The sequence below is a fragment of the Lolium rigidum genome, chromosome 7 (genome assembly GCF_022539505.1).
Source record: "Lolium rigidum isolate FL_2022 chromosome 7, APGP_CSIRO_Lrig_0.1, whole genome shotgun sequence".
Classification (NCBI taxonomy): Eukaryota; Viridiplantae; Streptophyta; class Magnoliopsida; order Poales; family Poaceae; genus Lolium; species Lolium rigidum.
In genome coordinates this window covers 118,467,613-118,485,377 of record NC_061514.1, presented here as the reverse complement: position 1 = coordinate 118,485,377, position 17,765 = coordinate 118,467,613, and the positions used below count along the sequence as shown (strand labels likewise).

Genomic DNA, 17,765 nt, shown 5'->3' with positions numbered 1-17,765 from the left:
CGGAATGGTATAACCCAGAATACGTCCAAATTCACTCCAAGTGGCAGTGAGTACCACATCACGAGTCATCGAAGTAATGGACCGAGCTTTATCCTCATGAAATAGACCGTTGCAAAGAATTGATTCACAAGAGATTCATCATAGTTGCATTTGAGAGCCATAATGGGAAGCAATCCAAACTCCCCACAAATCTCAAGGTTTGATAAAGAACTTGTGTGAGTATCCTTGTCATGAGTTCTAGAATTGAATTGAAGAGATACCATGAGGGTCATGTTAGGAACATTTATTTGTTTAAGATATGGAAAAGGTAAGTCAAGAATGGTTCCCCAATTTTCTTGTTCTTTGATTTTTAGTTGAATAAGATTCATAAATTATTAATACCATATTATAATCCCTTATAAGATCTGATATTTGATCCTTATATAATACTCTATTTGATCTAACCCCTAGATCAAAGCACCTCTACAAAAATATGATTTTAGAAATGGTCACATTGAAGTTTATAACTTGTCTTGATGATCTACTTCAATTTCGTCAACTTAAGTGAAACTCCAGTCAATGTGACAAGTTTTATTTGAAAGCATGAAAATTTCTCAGATTTTTATACATGAATGCAATATACACATATGTTTTATCTCTATTTCTAACGTCGAAACATGCGATGTTATAGTAGGTGGCAGTAAGGCTGACCGGTGGGGTCTTTTATATCTACAGTTTGATTTTGAGTTGCCGGAGTCCCCCACAAGATCCCAAGCGTAGAGATTGGATTGGGAGTGCCAGCCACTATTTAGGACTCCATTTGCTCTGGGCAGCATTTAGAGGCTTCGGATGAAAGCTGTTTTTTTTTTGCTAGGAATTCCCAAAGGGCCTTTGGGGGCACTGATGGCCTCAATCTTCTCCCTTGGCTCAAATGGAGCGGTACGTTTCTTCCTGTCCCTTGGCTCAGATGGAGCGGCCCAGATTGTCGTGGAATCACAACACACAATAGGCATGTAACCAGATGTGGTGCATGTAACATTAGATATGTTGTGATTAAAAGTTTCAAACACACCCATAGCTCGATGAGGAAGATGATTGCGAAGGGGTGGATGGGACGTGGATCCAGGATGGGACGAGTAATCGGGGTTGATGATCATTGCGTCGTCGTGGCTCACACGACCTGTGCGTGGTCGTCCACTCCGCAGCCTCCGTCCGTCCTTTTTCATGAGGTACTACGTGTAATATGTGTGTTAGCAATGATTGCCCACATGTTGTGGAACATGCGCTCAAAAATATATTGCAGATTGGAGCAGATTTTGCTCATACCTTTTTAAAAATAATAAAAGGTTCAAGAGTTGGGAACCACAGGTACCTTTAGGGGTGTAAAGGGATGAGATCGGATTTTGCTCATACCATATCCCTTATCATATATTTTTCTCGAATTCAGATTGGAGCATATTTTGATCGGTTTTAGATTCGTATGCTGATATACCGGACCGCGAATTCGAATTGCAAATGGGACGGATTCGGATAGAAAACAAAAATTGTCGGATATATGATGTCATTAGTAAATAGTAAATAGTTATAGTTTTTTGCAAATCTTGAGAGAGATTTAAATTTTAAATCTTGTGTAGTTAAGAAAAAAGAAATATAATATGCTAAAACTCAAGCATTTATAGAAATTTAGAGGTAAAGGTGCTCGCCAAATGAATCTGATAACTCAATATTTACTAACCTTGCAATATTGGATTTGGCTTTTGACACTAAAATTAGATTATCCGGTTAAAAATCTTCGAATTAGCCTAATTAAGTTTCGGATAATCTATATCCGCATGTTATTTTCTATACCATATCCTTTACCGTATCTGAAGCACCACTTTGAAATCGGATATCCTTACCTACCGGATTCTTTAAAATCGGATATGCATACCTTAAAACAGATTCGGTGTCGATTTCGGTGCGAAAGTTACCCCGTTTACACAACTACCTTAAAATCTTTTATTCCAGGTACTCCCTTTGTTCTGAAATATGTTGTGTATAACCTTTAGTCAAATCAAACACTACAAAGTTTGATCGATTATATAGCAAATAATTACTATATATAATATAATATGTATATAATATGAAAATATATTTCATCATAATTCTAATCACATTGAGTTCATATTATAAAAATTGATAAATTTTGTTATATGATTGATCAAACTTTACAAAATTTGACTTTCACGTAAAATCATGCGCAACATAAATTTTTTTTGAAGGTGAAACAGTGGGAAAAAATCCCCACTGCAATTTTTATTGATATATAAAAAATGTTACAAATGTACAAGGTGTACAAAGAAAGAAAGAAAGAAAGAAAGAAAGAAAGAAAGAAAGAAAAGAAAGAAAGAAAGAAAGAAAGAAAGAAAGAAAGAAAGAAAGAAAGAAAGAAAGAAAATGAAACTATTCTATTCTAGACCATCATCTGAAGCATTGAACCCAGACTTTGAATTGAGCATCCCACTTCTTTTTAATTCTATAGGAAAGCAAATGGAGCTCTTGTTTGAAAACAATTTTCCAAGCACCAATGGATGCGCAACATAAATTGAAACGGAGGGAATAGTAGAGAAGAAAATACAGTTTGCTTGTCACAGGAATAATAAAGATATAGCACTCCCTCTGTTCACTAATATAACATGTTTCGCGTTTTGTAGATTCATCTCTTAGTATGTATCTAGTCTACTTTTAGTGTATAGATTTACTCATTACGGCTTGTATCTAATTTAATTTGAAATTTCTAAAACATCTTATATTTGTGAACACACGGAGTAGTATGGTCTATGATAGCATCGACTACACCGCCACCACTTGTCCACCACCCCCTTCCCCTCCACCATGCCCCCACCCCACATGTACCTTTTCCTACGACTATAAGTGGCCATATGGCATGCTAGTTCGGATAGTAATACTCACAACCGTAGCCTTGCCAAAACCAATGGCTAAGGAAAGTGAATTCATTCCTCGTCCAAAGTATGGCACAGACGTCCTCAGGAAACCAAGGCAAATACTTCCTGGTGGAAGAACAGTTGCACTGGTACTAAGCACAATGGTCTTCCTTCTTATTTTCTCAAATATTTATCCGGATCAGACTCAGATTTTCTATGGCTCTCCAGAGCCAACTCAGACTTCTCATCAGACGTCCATAGCCGGTATGATTCTTGCTCAGTTGCTCTTTAGCTAGCGTTTATTTACTCATTCTGTTTCATTCAACACCCTCAATACAGTTACTTTCTCTAGTTTGTGTGGATATACTACTCCCTCAAACTAAATCCGTGACAAGTAATTTGGATGGGAGGGGGTAACTTTTTTTTATAGTTATTTTCATTACCAGTATGAATGAATGCATAATAAGATACCAACTCCTTGTTCCATACCGATATTACCAAGTTCAAATAGTACAGTAGGGAAGCTTGTGACTAGAGATGCTTACCAAGCATGGTTGACACTTTAGATCCAAGTATCACTTCTCAGATGATCTTTATAGTCTTTATCAAAAAAAAGATGATCTTTATAGTGTATTTATAGGATTTTTTTTAGTTCTTGCGTACGATTAGTTTATGCAAAGGAGAAAAAAAGGATAAGAAACAAACCTTTACAACGTAGACAAAGTACCAAAACAAATACTCCCTTTATCTATTTACATACAAGGCTGCTTTCTCTTGCCTTAAGTCAAAACTATTTAGGTCTGGCCAAGTTCATTGACAAATATATAACCTCTACAATACACATATATATATTATGAGAATATATTTCGTGATAGATATAGTGGCATGGATTTGGTATTGTAAATGTTGATATTTGCTTCTGAGAACTTGGTCAGAGATAAATCGGTTTGACTTAAGCCAAGAGAAAATGGTCTTGTATTGTATTTATAGACAGAGTAAACAACATAAAGGAGAGCTTTTGCCTCCGGAAATTGAACACTCAGTGTGGCGCTGAACTATGGATAAAGAAAAAGAGTGCTAGGGGTTTGAATTGTATCAAGCACAGCAAGCTCTTCTTTGAAAGAAATTCATGGTGATTTTGCTGTTGTTTAGGTCCCGGCGACAATGACAACTGCGATCTGTTCAATGGCACATGGGTCAGGGATTTGGGAGGCCCAATCTATACTAACATGACATGCCCGACGATGCCAAATTCAAAGAACTGCGGGAAGTATGGAAAGCCAATGGACTATGTAAACTGGAGGTGGAAGCCACAGGGCTGTGATATGGCAAGGTTTGAACCCCAACTATTCTTAAATATTGTCCAAGGGAAGACATTGGCTTTCGCCGGGGATTCTGTTGGACGGAACCAGATGGAGTCACTCCTCTGTTTATTGTCGCAGGTGAGTAAGCAGTGTTCAGCAATGCTATTGTTTAGATAATGGAAATATGGAAGCTTTAGCGATGCCTACATCACTTCTCCCTACGGACCCTGATATTAAATTACTTATAGTATAGTTTACTATGCAATTTCTGTGTACATATATGGATCCAGCAGGCAGGCATTATTTGACAAGACCATAGAGGGGCAGGAAAATCCCTGATTTCAGTTGCCAGGAAAGAAAATAAAAAGCTACTGGTATTGGTTAAGATGATAAAGCTTTTAATCGGCATCACAGATCTGCTGGAGCGTTCATTCAATGACATAACTTAAACATTCACAAATTTTTATTTCTTGTTTCATTTGCTTGAAATGCGCAGAACCTACAATGACCCAAAGCAGTTAAAAGCGTTAATTCGTTTACTTACCTAGAAATCTAGAAACATTTACCCTATTAGTGTAAGTAGATCTGAAACTTATTGTACAAACTTACGCAGGTAGAAGCTCCAATAAAAGTTCACAGTGACACTAAAGATAAATTCATCACGTGGCACTTCAGATCTCATAACTTCACTCTCATGGCACTGTGGACCAAATTTCTAGTAGAAGAATCTCAAAGAGAGATCAATGGCACATTACTCGAATCACATGACATGCACTTAGATAAACTTGATGCAAGATTAGCTGCAAACTTAAATGAGATCAATATCTTAGTTCTATCTGGTTCACGCTGGTTCTTCAGAAAAAATTATCTTTATGAAGAAGGGAAGCTCATCGGTTGCATATATTGCTCAGAGGATAACATCACAAATTTCAGCGTCATTTCAGTTATTCAAAGGGCGTTTAGGATGGCTCTAAGTAACTTGGACAGCCACCAAGAGTCCAGACTTCAGTTAACAGTGGTAAGGACAGCAACAACGGCACATTTTGAAAATGGAGACTGGAATACTGGAGGAACATGCAACAGAACTGAACCAGTGGGACAAGGAACAGCGATGACTGGTACAGGTGAATTGGAAATAAGAAACGTTCAGGTTGAGGAAGCCAACAGGGCACAGAAGGAGAATAACCACAAGCGAGGGATGAATATAGAGATTTTAGATATAACCAAAGCTATGTCTATGAGACCAGATGGACACCCAGGGCTCCATTGGGACAACCAGTGGATGAATGGTTACAGTGACTGTTCGCACTGGTGCCTGCCAGGACCAATTGATATGTGGAATGAGTTATTACTTGCTGTGCTTACCAAATACAGGAAAAACTTGGAAGGACAATGACGCGGGGACTTCTGCTAATCCGTAAGACACTAGAGAGTCCCTATTTTCATTCTTGTTTTTTTACAATGTCAAAATTAAAACTCATTTCTCTCCTTTGCAACAATTTTGGTTTGGTGCAGAAAGATGATATTTGTGTACTGCGATGACTGTTACTTGTGATCATTAGAGTTATGTATGTTGAAAGATTACGAAGGAAAGAACCAGCAAATCTACTTCAACCCACACTTCGCTAACTCATTTCTTGACCAATTTTTCAAACCAGCAGAGTTATGTACTTTACCACTTCTGATCAGTGAGCACATTAGCTATACCATAGGCCAAGAAATGTTCCAAAGTACTTAGATTCGTAAAGTCAAGTAGTGAACACATCTCCTTGAGAACCATTTTACGATGGCCAGTTGATAAGGACAATACAATAGTCCATATGCACATGAATTTGCAAAAAAAAATGCACACGGCAATTAGCGTTGAAATAGAAGCATAGATTTATACATAAGAGTTAACTCATGTGTACCTGATGGCGCTATTGCATGTTCAGCCTGTCAAAATGTTATCATCAAATTCTATTGTTGTACACTCACTGCCAACAGAAACTTGTGGTAACTCCTTGCGCATCAAGTGCTTGCGCTTCTGGAGACTCAGCCAAACAAAAATACTGTCGGTCTGAACAATGTCGTATCCTGCTTTTTTGTACATGTTAAACGGAACTTGGTCGATTATTCTACAATGAAGATATACAGGTGTTTTGGCATCCATCTTGACAACCAGATCCTCACATGCCTTAAGAAGTTGTTTTCCAATTCCTCTCCTGGTGAGCAAAACAAGATTTCTTTTTTAGAAAAACAATAGAACGCAGTGTCGAAAAAATAATATAGATGAATGTGCTCCATATGGCATTAAACCTATCGACTTTGCAACTGACTCATGTATGTCCATACTCTATAGGCAGGAAGTGAGACTGAAAACTACCACCTTCCTTTGGAGAGGTAAAATTCCCACATTAATCTATACATCTAGAAATTCTCAGGATAACTGAAAGATAAAAGATCTATACCGCTTATTCCGAGTCCACACCATGAGTCCATGACAGAGATAGAGGTGGAAGATTCTTATTCCAGACGACGTTGGCTCCACAGTCGAGATGCTGCCACTAAAACCAACAAACCTAAAACACGAGGAGTGCAATCTACACCCAAGCATTCAACTGTTCATTCATGGTTCTACTCACTTGCCGGACCTGATTGATAACCGGATGAGGGGAACCAGGGAAATTCGACGGAGAATGGCCGCGCCTTGTTGGTCCTAACGACTATGTTTCAATCCGATCTGATTGGATAGCTAATTGACGATGCACGGGACTATGTTATCGTAAAACCGTATCATTCATCATGTTCAATCTAGAAGGAGGATTGGGAGTCCATTCTGTGAAGGATGCGCATGCCACAATTGGCTTAATATTTTTTATTGAAATGTTTCATGGTGCCTAGTTTTATGGAATCACGATTAACTCTATACCCAGCATCTTAATTCCGACCTGAAGGATCCCTAGTTTATTTAGGCGCTTCATAGCTCATACTTCCAAGGAAACCCTTCACAATCGACTATATATATATACACATCATCTATCTACGTATTTATTCTACCTTACGAAATAAACAGGTGGGCAAAATGGCGGTTGGATGGAGAGCATTATCCGTTACCTCCTGAAGGAGGTCTTGACAGTCATGTTGCAGATGTAAGGGAAGTCAAGCGGCGGCGTGGGCGTGGGCGGCGCTCCGGGCGCGCCCACCGCGTCGAGCGACACCTCGGCGGTGCACGCCATCTCCCCCTCATCCTCGTCGCCCTCCTCACCGCCCTCCGCGGAGACAGCGGGCTTGTAGAACCCCACGAGGACCGCGGCGTGGGGCGCGAGGCCGCGGCGCTCGTGGAGGTAGCGGCGGATGACGAAGGCGAGGAGCTGGGCGTAGCGCTGCGCGGGGGCCCACCTGACGTCCTCGGAGAAGGAGGATGCGAGGAGGCGCACGAGCGCGTCGGCCTCGGCGTCGTCCTCCGGGGTGAGCGCGCGCACGGTGAGGCTGCCGTGCGGGAAGGTGTGCGCGTAGCGGAAGGAGGCGAGCGCGTCGAGCTGCGAGAGCGCGGTCGGCGAGAGGAAGACGCCGCCGCCGCCGCCGCTCGGGGAGGAAGAGGCGGCGGGTGGGGCGAGGCGGAGGTGGCGGGGCGAGTGGGTGTGGGAGAAGAGGAGGTGGGGGTGCCTGGAGACGGCCGGGGAGAGGGAGAGGAGGGCGGGCGCGGCCATGGGAGGGAGATGGTACTGGTAGTTCAGCGAGCAGCGGGGAGCGCAGCTTTTTAGTTCTCTTTTTTCTTCTGATACGTTTTGAACGAACCTACGTGGATGAACTTCAGCTGCGTTTTACTCCTGCGTTCTGAACGGCCCTAGCCTCCTCCCGCTACGACGACGTGGATAAACCCCCTATCGCGCGGGGTTAAACTTGAACTGTTTAACAAACTTTTAGCTCCCGCTAGGTTGCAATGCTACCGAACCTCCCACGTTAGGACTGAAATCATTTTTTAATTTAAACTGAACTAATTAATTTGCTAAAACAATTTACACCTAAGCATCACCGGTTTTAACTACGAAGCAGGATAGATCGGGTGCCGCTTTGCATCCCTAGGTCACCCACGCCAACTCACTCCGCACCGCACTCAACGTCCAAACGACTTCGCATGTCATGGAAACTCTAAGAGCATTTTTACTGCGCGACCAAATCACGGTCATCTAGGCACAATTAGTTTTCCGACAAGATCATCTTGTTGTTGGAAGGGGCGAGGAGAAGAAGAGGAGTTGTCATCATATCTCCAGATCCACTGCCAACAGCGGAACCACCACCTCCATTTTCCTCATTGTCAGCACCAACCAAACCGCTGGCCACCACATTCACGGCGGTCAGCATCGTGCGCGCCCTCCAGCCTTCCCGGTCTAATCTCCGACCATCGCTTTAAGCCCCATGCAACCCTTTCTTCTCGGTGTCGGCTAACCCCCACCACCAAAACCATAATTATAAGGTTTTGGCTCGCTCTATGATAACATCACCTTCTTCTTCACTACAGCTCCGTAGTGGTTGTCGCGGCGTTGCCGACTCCATATAGGTAGCATGGGAGGAGGAGGCAGATAGGAGAGGCGGTCACGAGGTAGGAGGTGGGGGCGCACTGTTAGAGGAGAAATCGGGTAGGAGAGGGGATAACAGAGCGTCCCTTGGTGGAACCCGCCGTAAGACTCGCCAACATACACACAATCTTTAATTTTGCCATTACTATTGGTCCACAAACATTATGGGATCCCTGAGGAGGTCTTGAGCCAGGTTTTCAAAGTAAAATGTTTTTGCACTACGGCGATGACTCTAGTGAATACTACCCACGTTTCTCAAAAGAGGGCCTATACGATTTTTTCAAAAGTCAAACCACGCAAAGTTTGATCAAATATTTAGAAAAAACATTAACACCTAAATTTACCGCAACGTCAAACTAAAAACCTATGTATTATTATTTTTGTGGAGATTAGGTATAATCCGGCAAGGATTTGGTGACACCACTATCTTCATCCGATTCCATTAAATCTCTTTTTTATTCATGTACTTCCCACTCTAACAGAGAGGTGTGTTGTATTGGGTTAGAGAATACTAGCAAAAAGTAAGGATAAAACCAACCCAATAGACTAGAGCCAAACAAACTTTTAGACATATAGACTGGAATAATAACAACAATCACATTAAGGTTGCTCATAGTGGATAGTAATGTAGATCTAGTAGTAACATGCAGATGTTACTAATCTATGTTACTACCTCTATAATGGATAGTAATATATATGTGGTATCATACAAAGTTATATTTATTAGGTTGTAGACTTATCTTGTTTTGAAATATCTGATGTGATGATAACATAGCTAGTTACCATAATCCTCTATTTTTTAATTAATAGCTTGACATGTCACCAAAATGATTAGTTGGCACTGCATGTTACAATACCTATTTTATTTTCATTATGAGTAGTCTCAGTACACTAGTACCGTGCAAGGTTATAGGGAGTATACCTGAACTCACATACCCGTGAAAAGAATATGATGAACTCATCAAAAATTGAATTTATCGCAACAACAAACTAATTTGTCCATCGTCATTTGCTGCTTAAAAGTACATTAGTATATGCAGTGTTTGTTGGTGAGCCGATCCGAGCTGCGGGATAAGCTTCGGCCTGACAACTTTGTCTAAGTTCTCAACATAATCGGAGTAGTTCTTCAAGAACTCATTTGATTCATAGGATAGGAAAAACGTAGGAACGGAAAAATCATAGAATTGTGATGTCATGTCTAATTAAATCCTATGAAAAGATAATGTGTATCTGATTGTAGCAAATGAATTTTTCATGAGGTATAACCTATTTTTTTCCTATATGATTTTCACTACATGATTTCTATAAAATTAGTTTTCATAGAATATATTCCTATGAATCAACCAACGTGTGTAGAATTTTTTTTCATAAGAAGCAATTCCTATACAATTCCTATATACAATCCTATGAATCAAAGGAGCCTTAGATTGGTGGTGTATGTGCTCCCGTTTGTAGTGTCTCTTCGACACTCATGAATCTTGTGTGTGCTGTTGTAAGGGGTCAGCACTTGTGTCCTTTTCTGTCCGTTGTTGACTGTTATCTCTAAAAAAACTAGTTGAATGTCCGTGCGTTGCTATGGAATCCTCAAGTTTGTTTCACCGTAGATTCAAACATAATACAAAGAACATTTGTAACAAAGTTCCTATCCCGGAAAAAAAATTATATGTACCTACGGTTCTTAAAAAACATTATTTGTACCATATAAACATGTTAGGTTTCATCTATATCTTAGTTGTAGACAATTCAAATAAGTTGGATTTCAACCTAGTATTAGTCCAGTTATCTCACTCTACAACAATCCTATGAAAAGAGAAGAAAAAAGAAAACATTGAGTAACTTATGTGCTTTGAACCTATCCTATTGATCGAGCAATAAGAAAGGAAATCACCTTATGCAAAGAATATAACCATTGCAACGAATCCAAGGAAAAATATATCGAATGATACAAATGACATCCCCTGAGATAGAAAATAAAGGATTTATCCTGAAGATAGGTCACAAGACATTGCGTCCTTTGAATACTCACACATGATTTCTCCTTAGTATATGTGGGGGTCTAATTTGATCTAATAGAGGTGGTAGGGCTAGCAGTACTGAAATTGCGAATAGTAGCCACCACACTCACATGGGTCAGGTTGCCATGGACATATAAATGCACATATAGACATACACTGATTAGAAAAAAATTATTGCAACTGGAGCGTATGAGCCTAACAATACTGATATACATTTTTTCTTGAGATGGGGAAAATAACGCCCAGCTTCTGCATCCAAATGATGCACACGGCTTTTTTATTAGATTATTCACAAAACCTTACAAGAACAATACAAAAGATCAATCTCGAAGCAACTTTACTACACCTATAGTGGGATGAAGAGGGTGACAATACACCAACTCACATCATCCAAAAACTAAATGCCTTCCAAAACCGCCCAATATCAGGTGAGAAGCACATCCATTCAAGCAGACTCTCAGCGCACGCCAACGCACACGCCACAGAAGTTGCTCCCGCCGTCTTCCTCGACTCCATCTGGGCATTTGCATTTAGCAACTGATGTCTACGGGTGCTTCTATTCTTGTAGACAGTGTTGGGCCTCCAAGAGCAGAGGTTTGTAGAACAGCAGCAAGTTTCCCTTAAGTGGATCACCCAAGGTTTATCGAACTCAGGGAGGAAGAGGTCAAAGATATCCCTCTCATGCAACCTCGCAACCACAAAGCAAGAAGTCTCTTGTGTCCCCAACACACCTAATAGGTGCACTAGTTCGGCGAATAGATAGTGAAATACGAGGTGGTATAAATAAGTATGAGCGATGGCAACGGCACCGTAAAAGTGCTTTGCCCGAGGACAATAAACAAGCGAGTAGTAACGCAGCGAGTAGTAACACGGTAAAACAATAAACAAGCAGCGATATCGGTATTTAGGAACAAGGCCTAGGGATTAGACTTTCTCTAGTGGACACTCTCAACTTTGATCACATAACGAGAATAGATAAATGCATACTCTACACTCTCTTGTTGGATGATGAACACCACTAATTGCGTAGGATTACACGAACCCTCAATGCCGGAGTTAACAAGCTCCACAATATTCAATGTTCATATTTAAATAACCTTAGAGTGCATGACAGATCAACACAACTAAACCAAGTACTAACATAGCATGCACACTCGTCACCTTCACACTATGTAGGAGGAATAGATCACATCAATACCATCATAGCAATAGTTAACTTCATAATCTACAAGAGATCATAATCATAGCATACGCCAAGTACTAACACGGATGCACACACTCGTCACCATTACACCGTGCGGGAGGAATAAAACTACTTTAATAACTTCACTAGAGTAGCACATAGATAAATTGTGATACAAAACACATTGCAATCATAAAGAGATATAAATAAGCACTTCACTATGCCATTCATAACAGTGAATAAGTATTCTGTGAAACATAGCCTAAGAGACCCACACGGTGCACACACTGTCACCTTTACACACATGGGACAAGGAGTTTCCGGAGATCACATAAGTAAAACCCACTTGACTAGCACAATGACATATAGATTACAAGCATCATCATATGAATCTCAATCATGTAAGGAAGCTCATGAGATTATTGTATTGAAGCACATAGGAGAGAGATGAACCACATAGCTACCGGTACAGCCCCGAGCCTCGATGGAGAACTACTCCCTCCTCATGGGAGACGACAGCGTTGATGGAGATGGCGGTGGTGTCAATGGAGAAGCCTTCCAGGGGCACTTCCCCGTACCGGCGGCGTGCCGGAACAGAGACTCCTGTCCCCCAGATCTTGGCTTCGCGATAGCGGCGGCTCTGGAAGGTTTCTCGTACCGTGGCTTTTTTCGTATCGTGTTTTAGGTCAGGGACCTTTATATAGGTGAAGAGGCGGCGTCAGAAGGTCAACGAGGCGACGACACAACAGGGGGGCGCGGCCCCCCCTCTGGCCGCGCCGGCCTGTCATCTGGGGCCCACAGGGCCCTCCTCTGGCGGCTCTCGGGTGTTCTGGAAGCTTCGTGGAAAAATAGGATGCTGGGCGTTGATTTCGTCCGATTCCGAGAATATTTCCTTACTAGGATTTCCGGAACCAAAAACAGCAGAAAACGAGAACCGGCCCTTCGGCATCTCGTCAATAGGTTAGTTCCGGAAAACGCATAATAATGACATAAAGTATGCATAAAACATGTAGATATCATCAATAATGTGGCATGGAACATAAGAAATTATCGATACGTCGGAGACGTATCGGCATCCCCAAGCTTAGTTCTCGCTCGTCCCGAGCGAGTAAACGATAACAAAGATAATTTCCGGAGTGACATGCCATCATAACCTTGATCATACTATTGTAAACATATGTAATGAATGCAGCGATCAAAACAATGGTAATGACATAAGTAAACAAATGAATCATAAAGCAAAGACTTTTCATGAATAGTACTTTCAAGACAAGCATCAATAAGTCTTGCATAAGAGTTAACTCATAAAGCAATAAATCAAAGTAAAGGTATTGAAGCAACACAAAGGAAGATTAAGTTTCAGCGGTTGCTTTCAACTTATAACATGTATATCTCATGGATATTGTCAATGTAAAATAATATAACAAGTGCAATATGCAAGTATGTAGGAATCAATGCACAGTTCACACAAGTGTTTGCTTCTTGAGGTGGAGAGAAATAGGTGAACTGACTCAACATAAAAGTAAAAGAAAGGTCCTTCAAAGAGGAAAGCATCAATTGCTATATTTGTGCTAGAGCTTTGGTTTTGAAAACATAAAGAGAGCATAAAAGTAAAATTTTGAGAGGTGTTTGTTGTTGTCAACGAATGGTAGTGGGTACTCTAACTACCTCATCAACCAGACTTTCAAGAGCGGCTCCCATGAAGGACATTATCTCTACCAAGCAAGGTAGATCATCCCTCTTCTCTTTTGTTTACACATGTACTTTAGTTTAGTTTTTCTTTATTTATGGATGACACTCCTCCCAACCTTTTGCTTACACAAGCCATGGCTAACCGAATCCTCGGGTGCCTTCCAACATTCACATACCATGGAGGAGTGTCTATTTGCAAAATTAAGTTGCTTACTGATGAATCAGAGCAAAACATGTGAAGAGAATTATTAATGAAAGTTAATTAATTGGGGCTGGGAACCCCATTGCTAGCTCTTTTTGCAAAATTATTGGATAAGTGGATGTGCCACTAGTCCATTGTGAAAGTCTGTCAAAAGTAAATGACAAGATCGAAAGATAAAACACCACATACTTCCTCATGAGCTATAAAACATTGACAAAAATAAGAGGTGATAAATTTTGAATTATTTAAAGGTAGCACTCAAACAATTTACTTTGGAATGGCGGAGAAATACCATGTAGTAGGTAGGTATGGTGGACACAAATGGCATAGTGGTTGGCTCAAGGATTTTGGATGCATGAGAAGTATTCCCTCTCGATACAAGGTTTAGGCTAGCAAGGTTATTTGAAACAAACACAAGGATGAACCGGTGCAGCAAAACTCACATAAAAGACATATTGTAAACATTATAAGACTCTACACCGTCTTCCTTGTTGTTCAAAACTCAATACTAGAAATTATCTAGACTTTAGAGAGACCAATTATGCAAACCAAATTTTAGCAAGCTCTATGTATTTCTTCATTAATGGGTGCAAAGTATATGATGCAAGAGCTTAAACATGAGCACAACAATTGCCAAGTATCAAATTATCCAAGACATTTTAGAATTACTACATGTAGCATTTTCCGTTTCCAACCATATCACAATTAACGAAGCAGTTTCAACCTTCGCCATGAACATTAAAAGCTAAGAACACATGTGTTCATATGAACCAGCGGAGCGTGTCTCTCTCCCACACAAGAATTTATTCAAACAAAAACAAAAACAAACAGACGCTCCAAGTAAAGTACATAAGATGTGACCGAATAAAAATATAGTTTCAGGGGAGGAACCTGATAATGTGTCGATGAAGAAGGGGATGCCTTGGGCATCCCCAAGCTTAGATGCTTCAGTCTTCTTGAAATATGCAGGGATGAACCACCGGGGAATCCCCAAGCTTAGAGCTTTCACTCTCCTTGATCGTAGTATATCATCCTCCTCTCTTGACCTTTGAAAACTTCCTCCACACCAAACTCAAAGCAAACTCATTAGAGGGTTAGTGCATAATCAAAAACTCACATTTTCAGAGGTGACACAATCATTCTTAACACTTCTGGACATTGCTCAAAGCTACTGGAAGGTAATGGAACAAAGAAATCCACCCAACACAGCGAAAGAAGCAATGCGAAATAAAAGGCAGAATCTGTCAAAACAGAACAGTCCGTAAAGACGAATTTTAAAATGGCACCAGACTTTCTCAGATGAAAATACTCAAATTGAATGAAAGTTGCGTACATATCTGAGGATCACTCACGTAGATTGGCATAATTTTCTGAGTTACCTACAGAGAATTAGGCCCAGATTCGTGACAGCAAGAAATCTGTTTCTGCGCAGTAATCCAAATCTAGTATGAACCTTACTATCAAAGACTTTACTTGGCACAACAATGCAACAAAATTAAGATAAGGAGAGGTTGCTACTGTATTAACAACTTCCAAGACACAAATATAAAATAGAGGTACTGTAGCAAAATAAACACATGGGTTATCTTCCAAGAAATTCTTTCTTTATAGCCATTAAGATGGGCTCAGCAGTTTTAATGATGCACTCGCAAGAAATAGGAGTTGAAGCAAAAGAGAGCATCAAGAGGCAAATTCAAAACAAATTTAAGTCTAACATGCTTCCTATGAAAAGGAATCTTGTAAATAAACAAGTTCATGAAGAGCAAAGTAACAAGCATAGGAAGATAGAACAAGTGTAGCTTCAAAAATTTCAGCACATAGAGAGGTGTTTTAGTAACATGAAAATTTCTACAACCATATTTTCCTCTCTCATAATAACTTTCAGTAGCAACATGAGCAAACTCAACAATATAACTATCACATAAAGCATTCTTATCATGAGTCTCATGCATAAAATTATTACTCTCCACATAAGCATAATCAATTTTATTAGTTGTAATGGGAGCAAATTCAACAAAGTAGCTACCATTATTATTCTCATCATCAAGTATAGGAGGCATATTGTAATCATAATCAAATTTATCCTCCATAGCAGGCGGCACTAAAAGACCAATATCATTGTAATCATCATATATAGGAGGCAAAGTATCATCAAAGTAAATTTTCTCCTCAATGCTTGGGGGACTAAAAATATCATGCTCATCAAAGCCAGCTTCCCCAAGCTTAGAATTTTCCATATCATTAGCAACAATGGTGTTCAAAGCGTTCATACTAATATGTTCCATAGGTTTTTTAATTTTCGCATCAAACCATCCATGTCTTAAATCAGGAAATAGAATAAGAAGCTCATTGTTGTCCATTATACCAAACTAGTGTAAACAAGAAACAAAAAGATGCAATTGCAGGATCTAAAGGAAATAGCTTCGAGTACTTACAACGGCGAAAATAGCTTAGTAGCCGAGATCCGGAGTGTGAGTACCTTTTACCTTTCCTCCCCGGCAACGGCGCCGTAAAATAGCTTGATGTCTACGAGTGCTTCTATTCTTGTAGACAGTGTTGGGCCTCCAAGAGCGGAGGTTTGTAGAACGAGCAGCAAGTTTCCCTTAAGTGGATCATCCAAGGTTTATCGAACTCGTGGAGGAAGAGGTCAAAGATATCCCTCTCATGCAACCCTACAACCACAAAGCAAGAAGTCTCTTGTGTCCCCAACACACCTAATAGGTGCACTAGTTTGGCGAAGAGATAGTGAAATACAGGTGGTATAAATAAGTATGAGCAATGGCAACGGCACTGTAAAAGTGCTTTGCCCGAGACAAGTAAACAAGCAGTAGTAACGCAGCGATAGTAACGCAAAAAAACAAGTAAACAAGCAGCGATAGCAGTATTTAGGAACAAGGCCTAGGGATTAGACTTTCACTAGTGGACACTCTCAACTTTGATCACATAACAGATAAATGCATACTCTACACTCTCTTGTTGGATGATGAACACCACTAATTGCGTAGGATAACACCCTCAATGCCGGAGTTAACAAGCTCCACAATATTCAATGTTCATATTTAAATAACCTTAGAGTGCATGACAGATCAACACAACTAAACCAAGTACTAACATAGCATGCACACTGTCACCTTCACACTATGTAGGAGGAATAGATCACATCAATACCATCATAGCAATAGTTAACTTCATAATCTACAAGAGATCATAATCATAGCCTACGCCAAGTACTAACACGGATGCACACACTGTCACCATTACACCGTGTAGGAGGAATAAAACTACTTTAATAACTTCACTAGAGTAGCACATAGATAAATTGTGATACAAAACACATTGCAATCATAAAGAGATATAAATAAGCACTTCACTATGCCATTCATAACAGTGAATAAGTATTCCGTGAAATATAGCCTAAGAGACCCACACGGTGCACACACTCGTCACCTTTACACACGTGGGACAAGGAGTCTCCGGAGATCACATAAGTAAAACCCACTTGACTAGCACAATGACATATAGATTACAAGCATCATCATATGAATCTCAATCATGTAAGGCAACTCATGAGATTATTGTATTGAAGCACATAGGAGAGAGATGAACCACATAGCTACCGGTACAGCCCCGAGCCTCGATGGAGAACTACTCCCTCCTCATGGGAGACATCAGCGTTGATGAAGATGGCGGTGGTGTCGATGGAGAAGCCTTCCGGGGGCACTTCCCCGTCCCGGCGGCGTGCCGGAACAGAGACTCCTGTCCCCCAGATCTTGGCTTCGCGATGGCGGCGGCTCTGGAAGGTTTCTCGTACCGTGGCTTTTTTCGTATCGTGTTTTAGGTCAGGGACCTTTATATAGGCGAAGAGGCGGCGTCGGAAGGTCAATGAGGCGACGACACAACAGGG

General features: G+C 40.5%; 2 protein-coding genes across 2 annotated transcripts; one reads left to right on the top strand and one right to left on the bottom strand.

Moving 5' to 3' along the window:
• Positions 1–3,076: 3,076 nt before the first annotated feature.
• LOC124669715 (xyloglucan O-acetyltransferase 4) lies at positions 3,077–5,623 on the top strand. Its single transcript, XM_047206281.1, has 3 exons — positions 3,077–3,167; positions 4,056–4,345; positions 4,821–5,623. The coding sequence occupies exons 2-3, from the start codon at positions 4,133–4,135 to the stop codon at positions 5,601–5,603; spliced, it is 996 nt and encodes a 331-aa protein (XP_047062237.1). The 5' UTR covers positions 3,077–3,167; positions 4,056–4,132; the 3' UTR covers positions 5,604–5,623.
• Positions 5,624–6,064: 441 nt separating this feature from the next.
• On the bottom strand, positions 6,065–7,899 carry LOC124671901. Its single transcript, XM_047208221.1, has 2 exons — positions 7,304–7,899; positions 6,065–6,411 (listed from the first exon to the last, which is right to left on the bottom strand). The coding sequence occupies exons 1-2, from the start codon at positions 7,897–7,899 to the stop codon at positions 6,138–6,140; spliced, it is 870 nt and encodes a 289-aa protein (XP_047064177.1). The 3' UTR covers positions 6,065–6,137.
• Between the last annotated feature and the right edge of the window lie 9,866 nt (positions 7,900–17,765).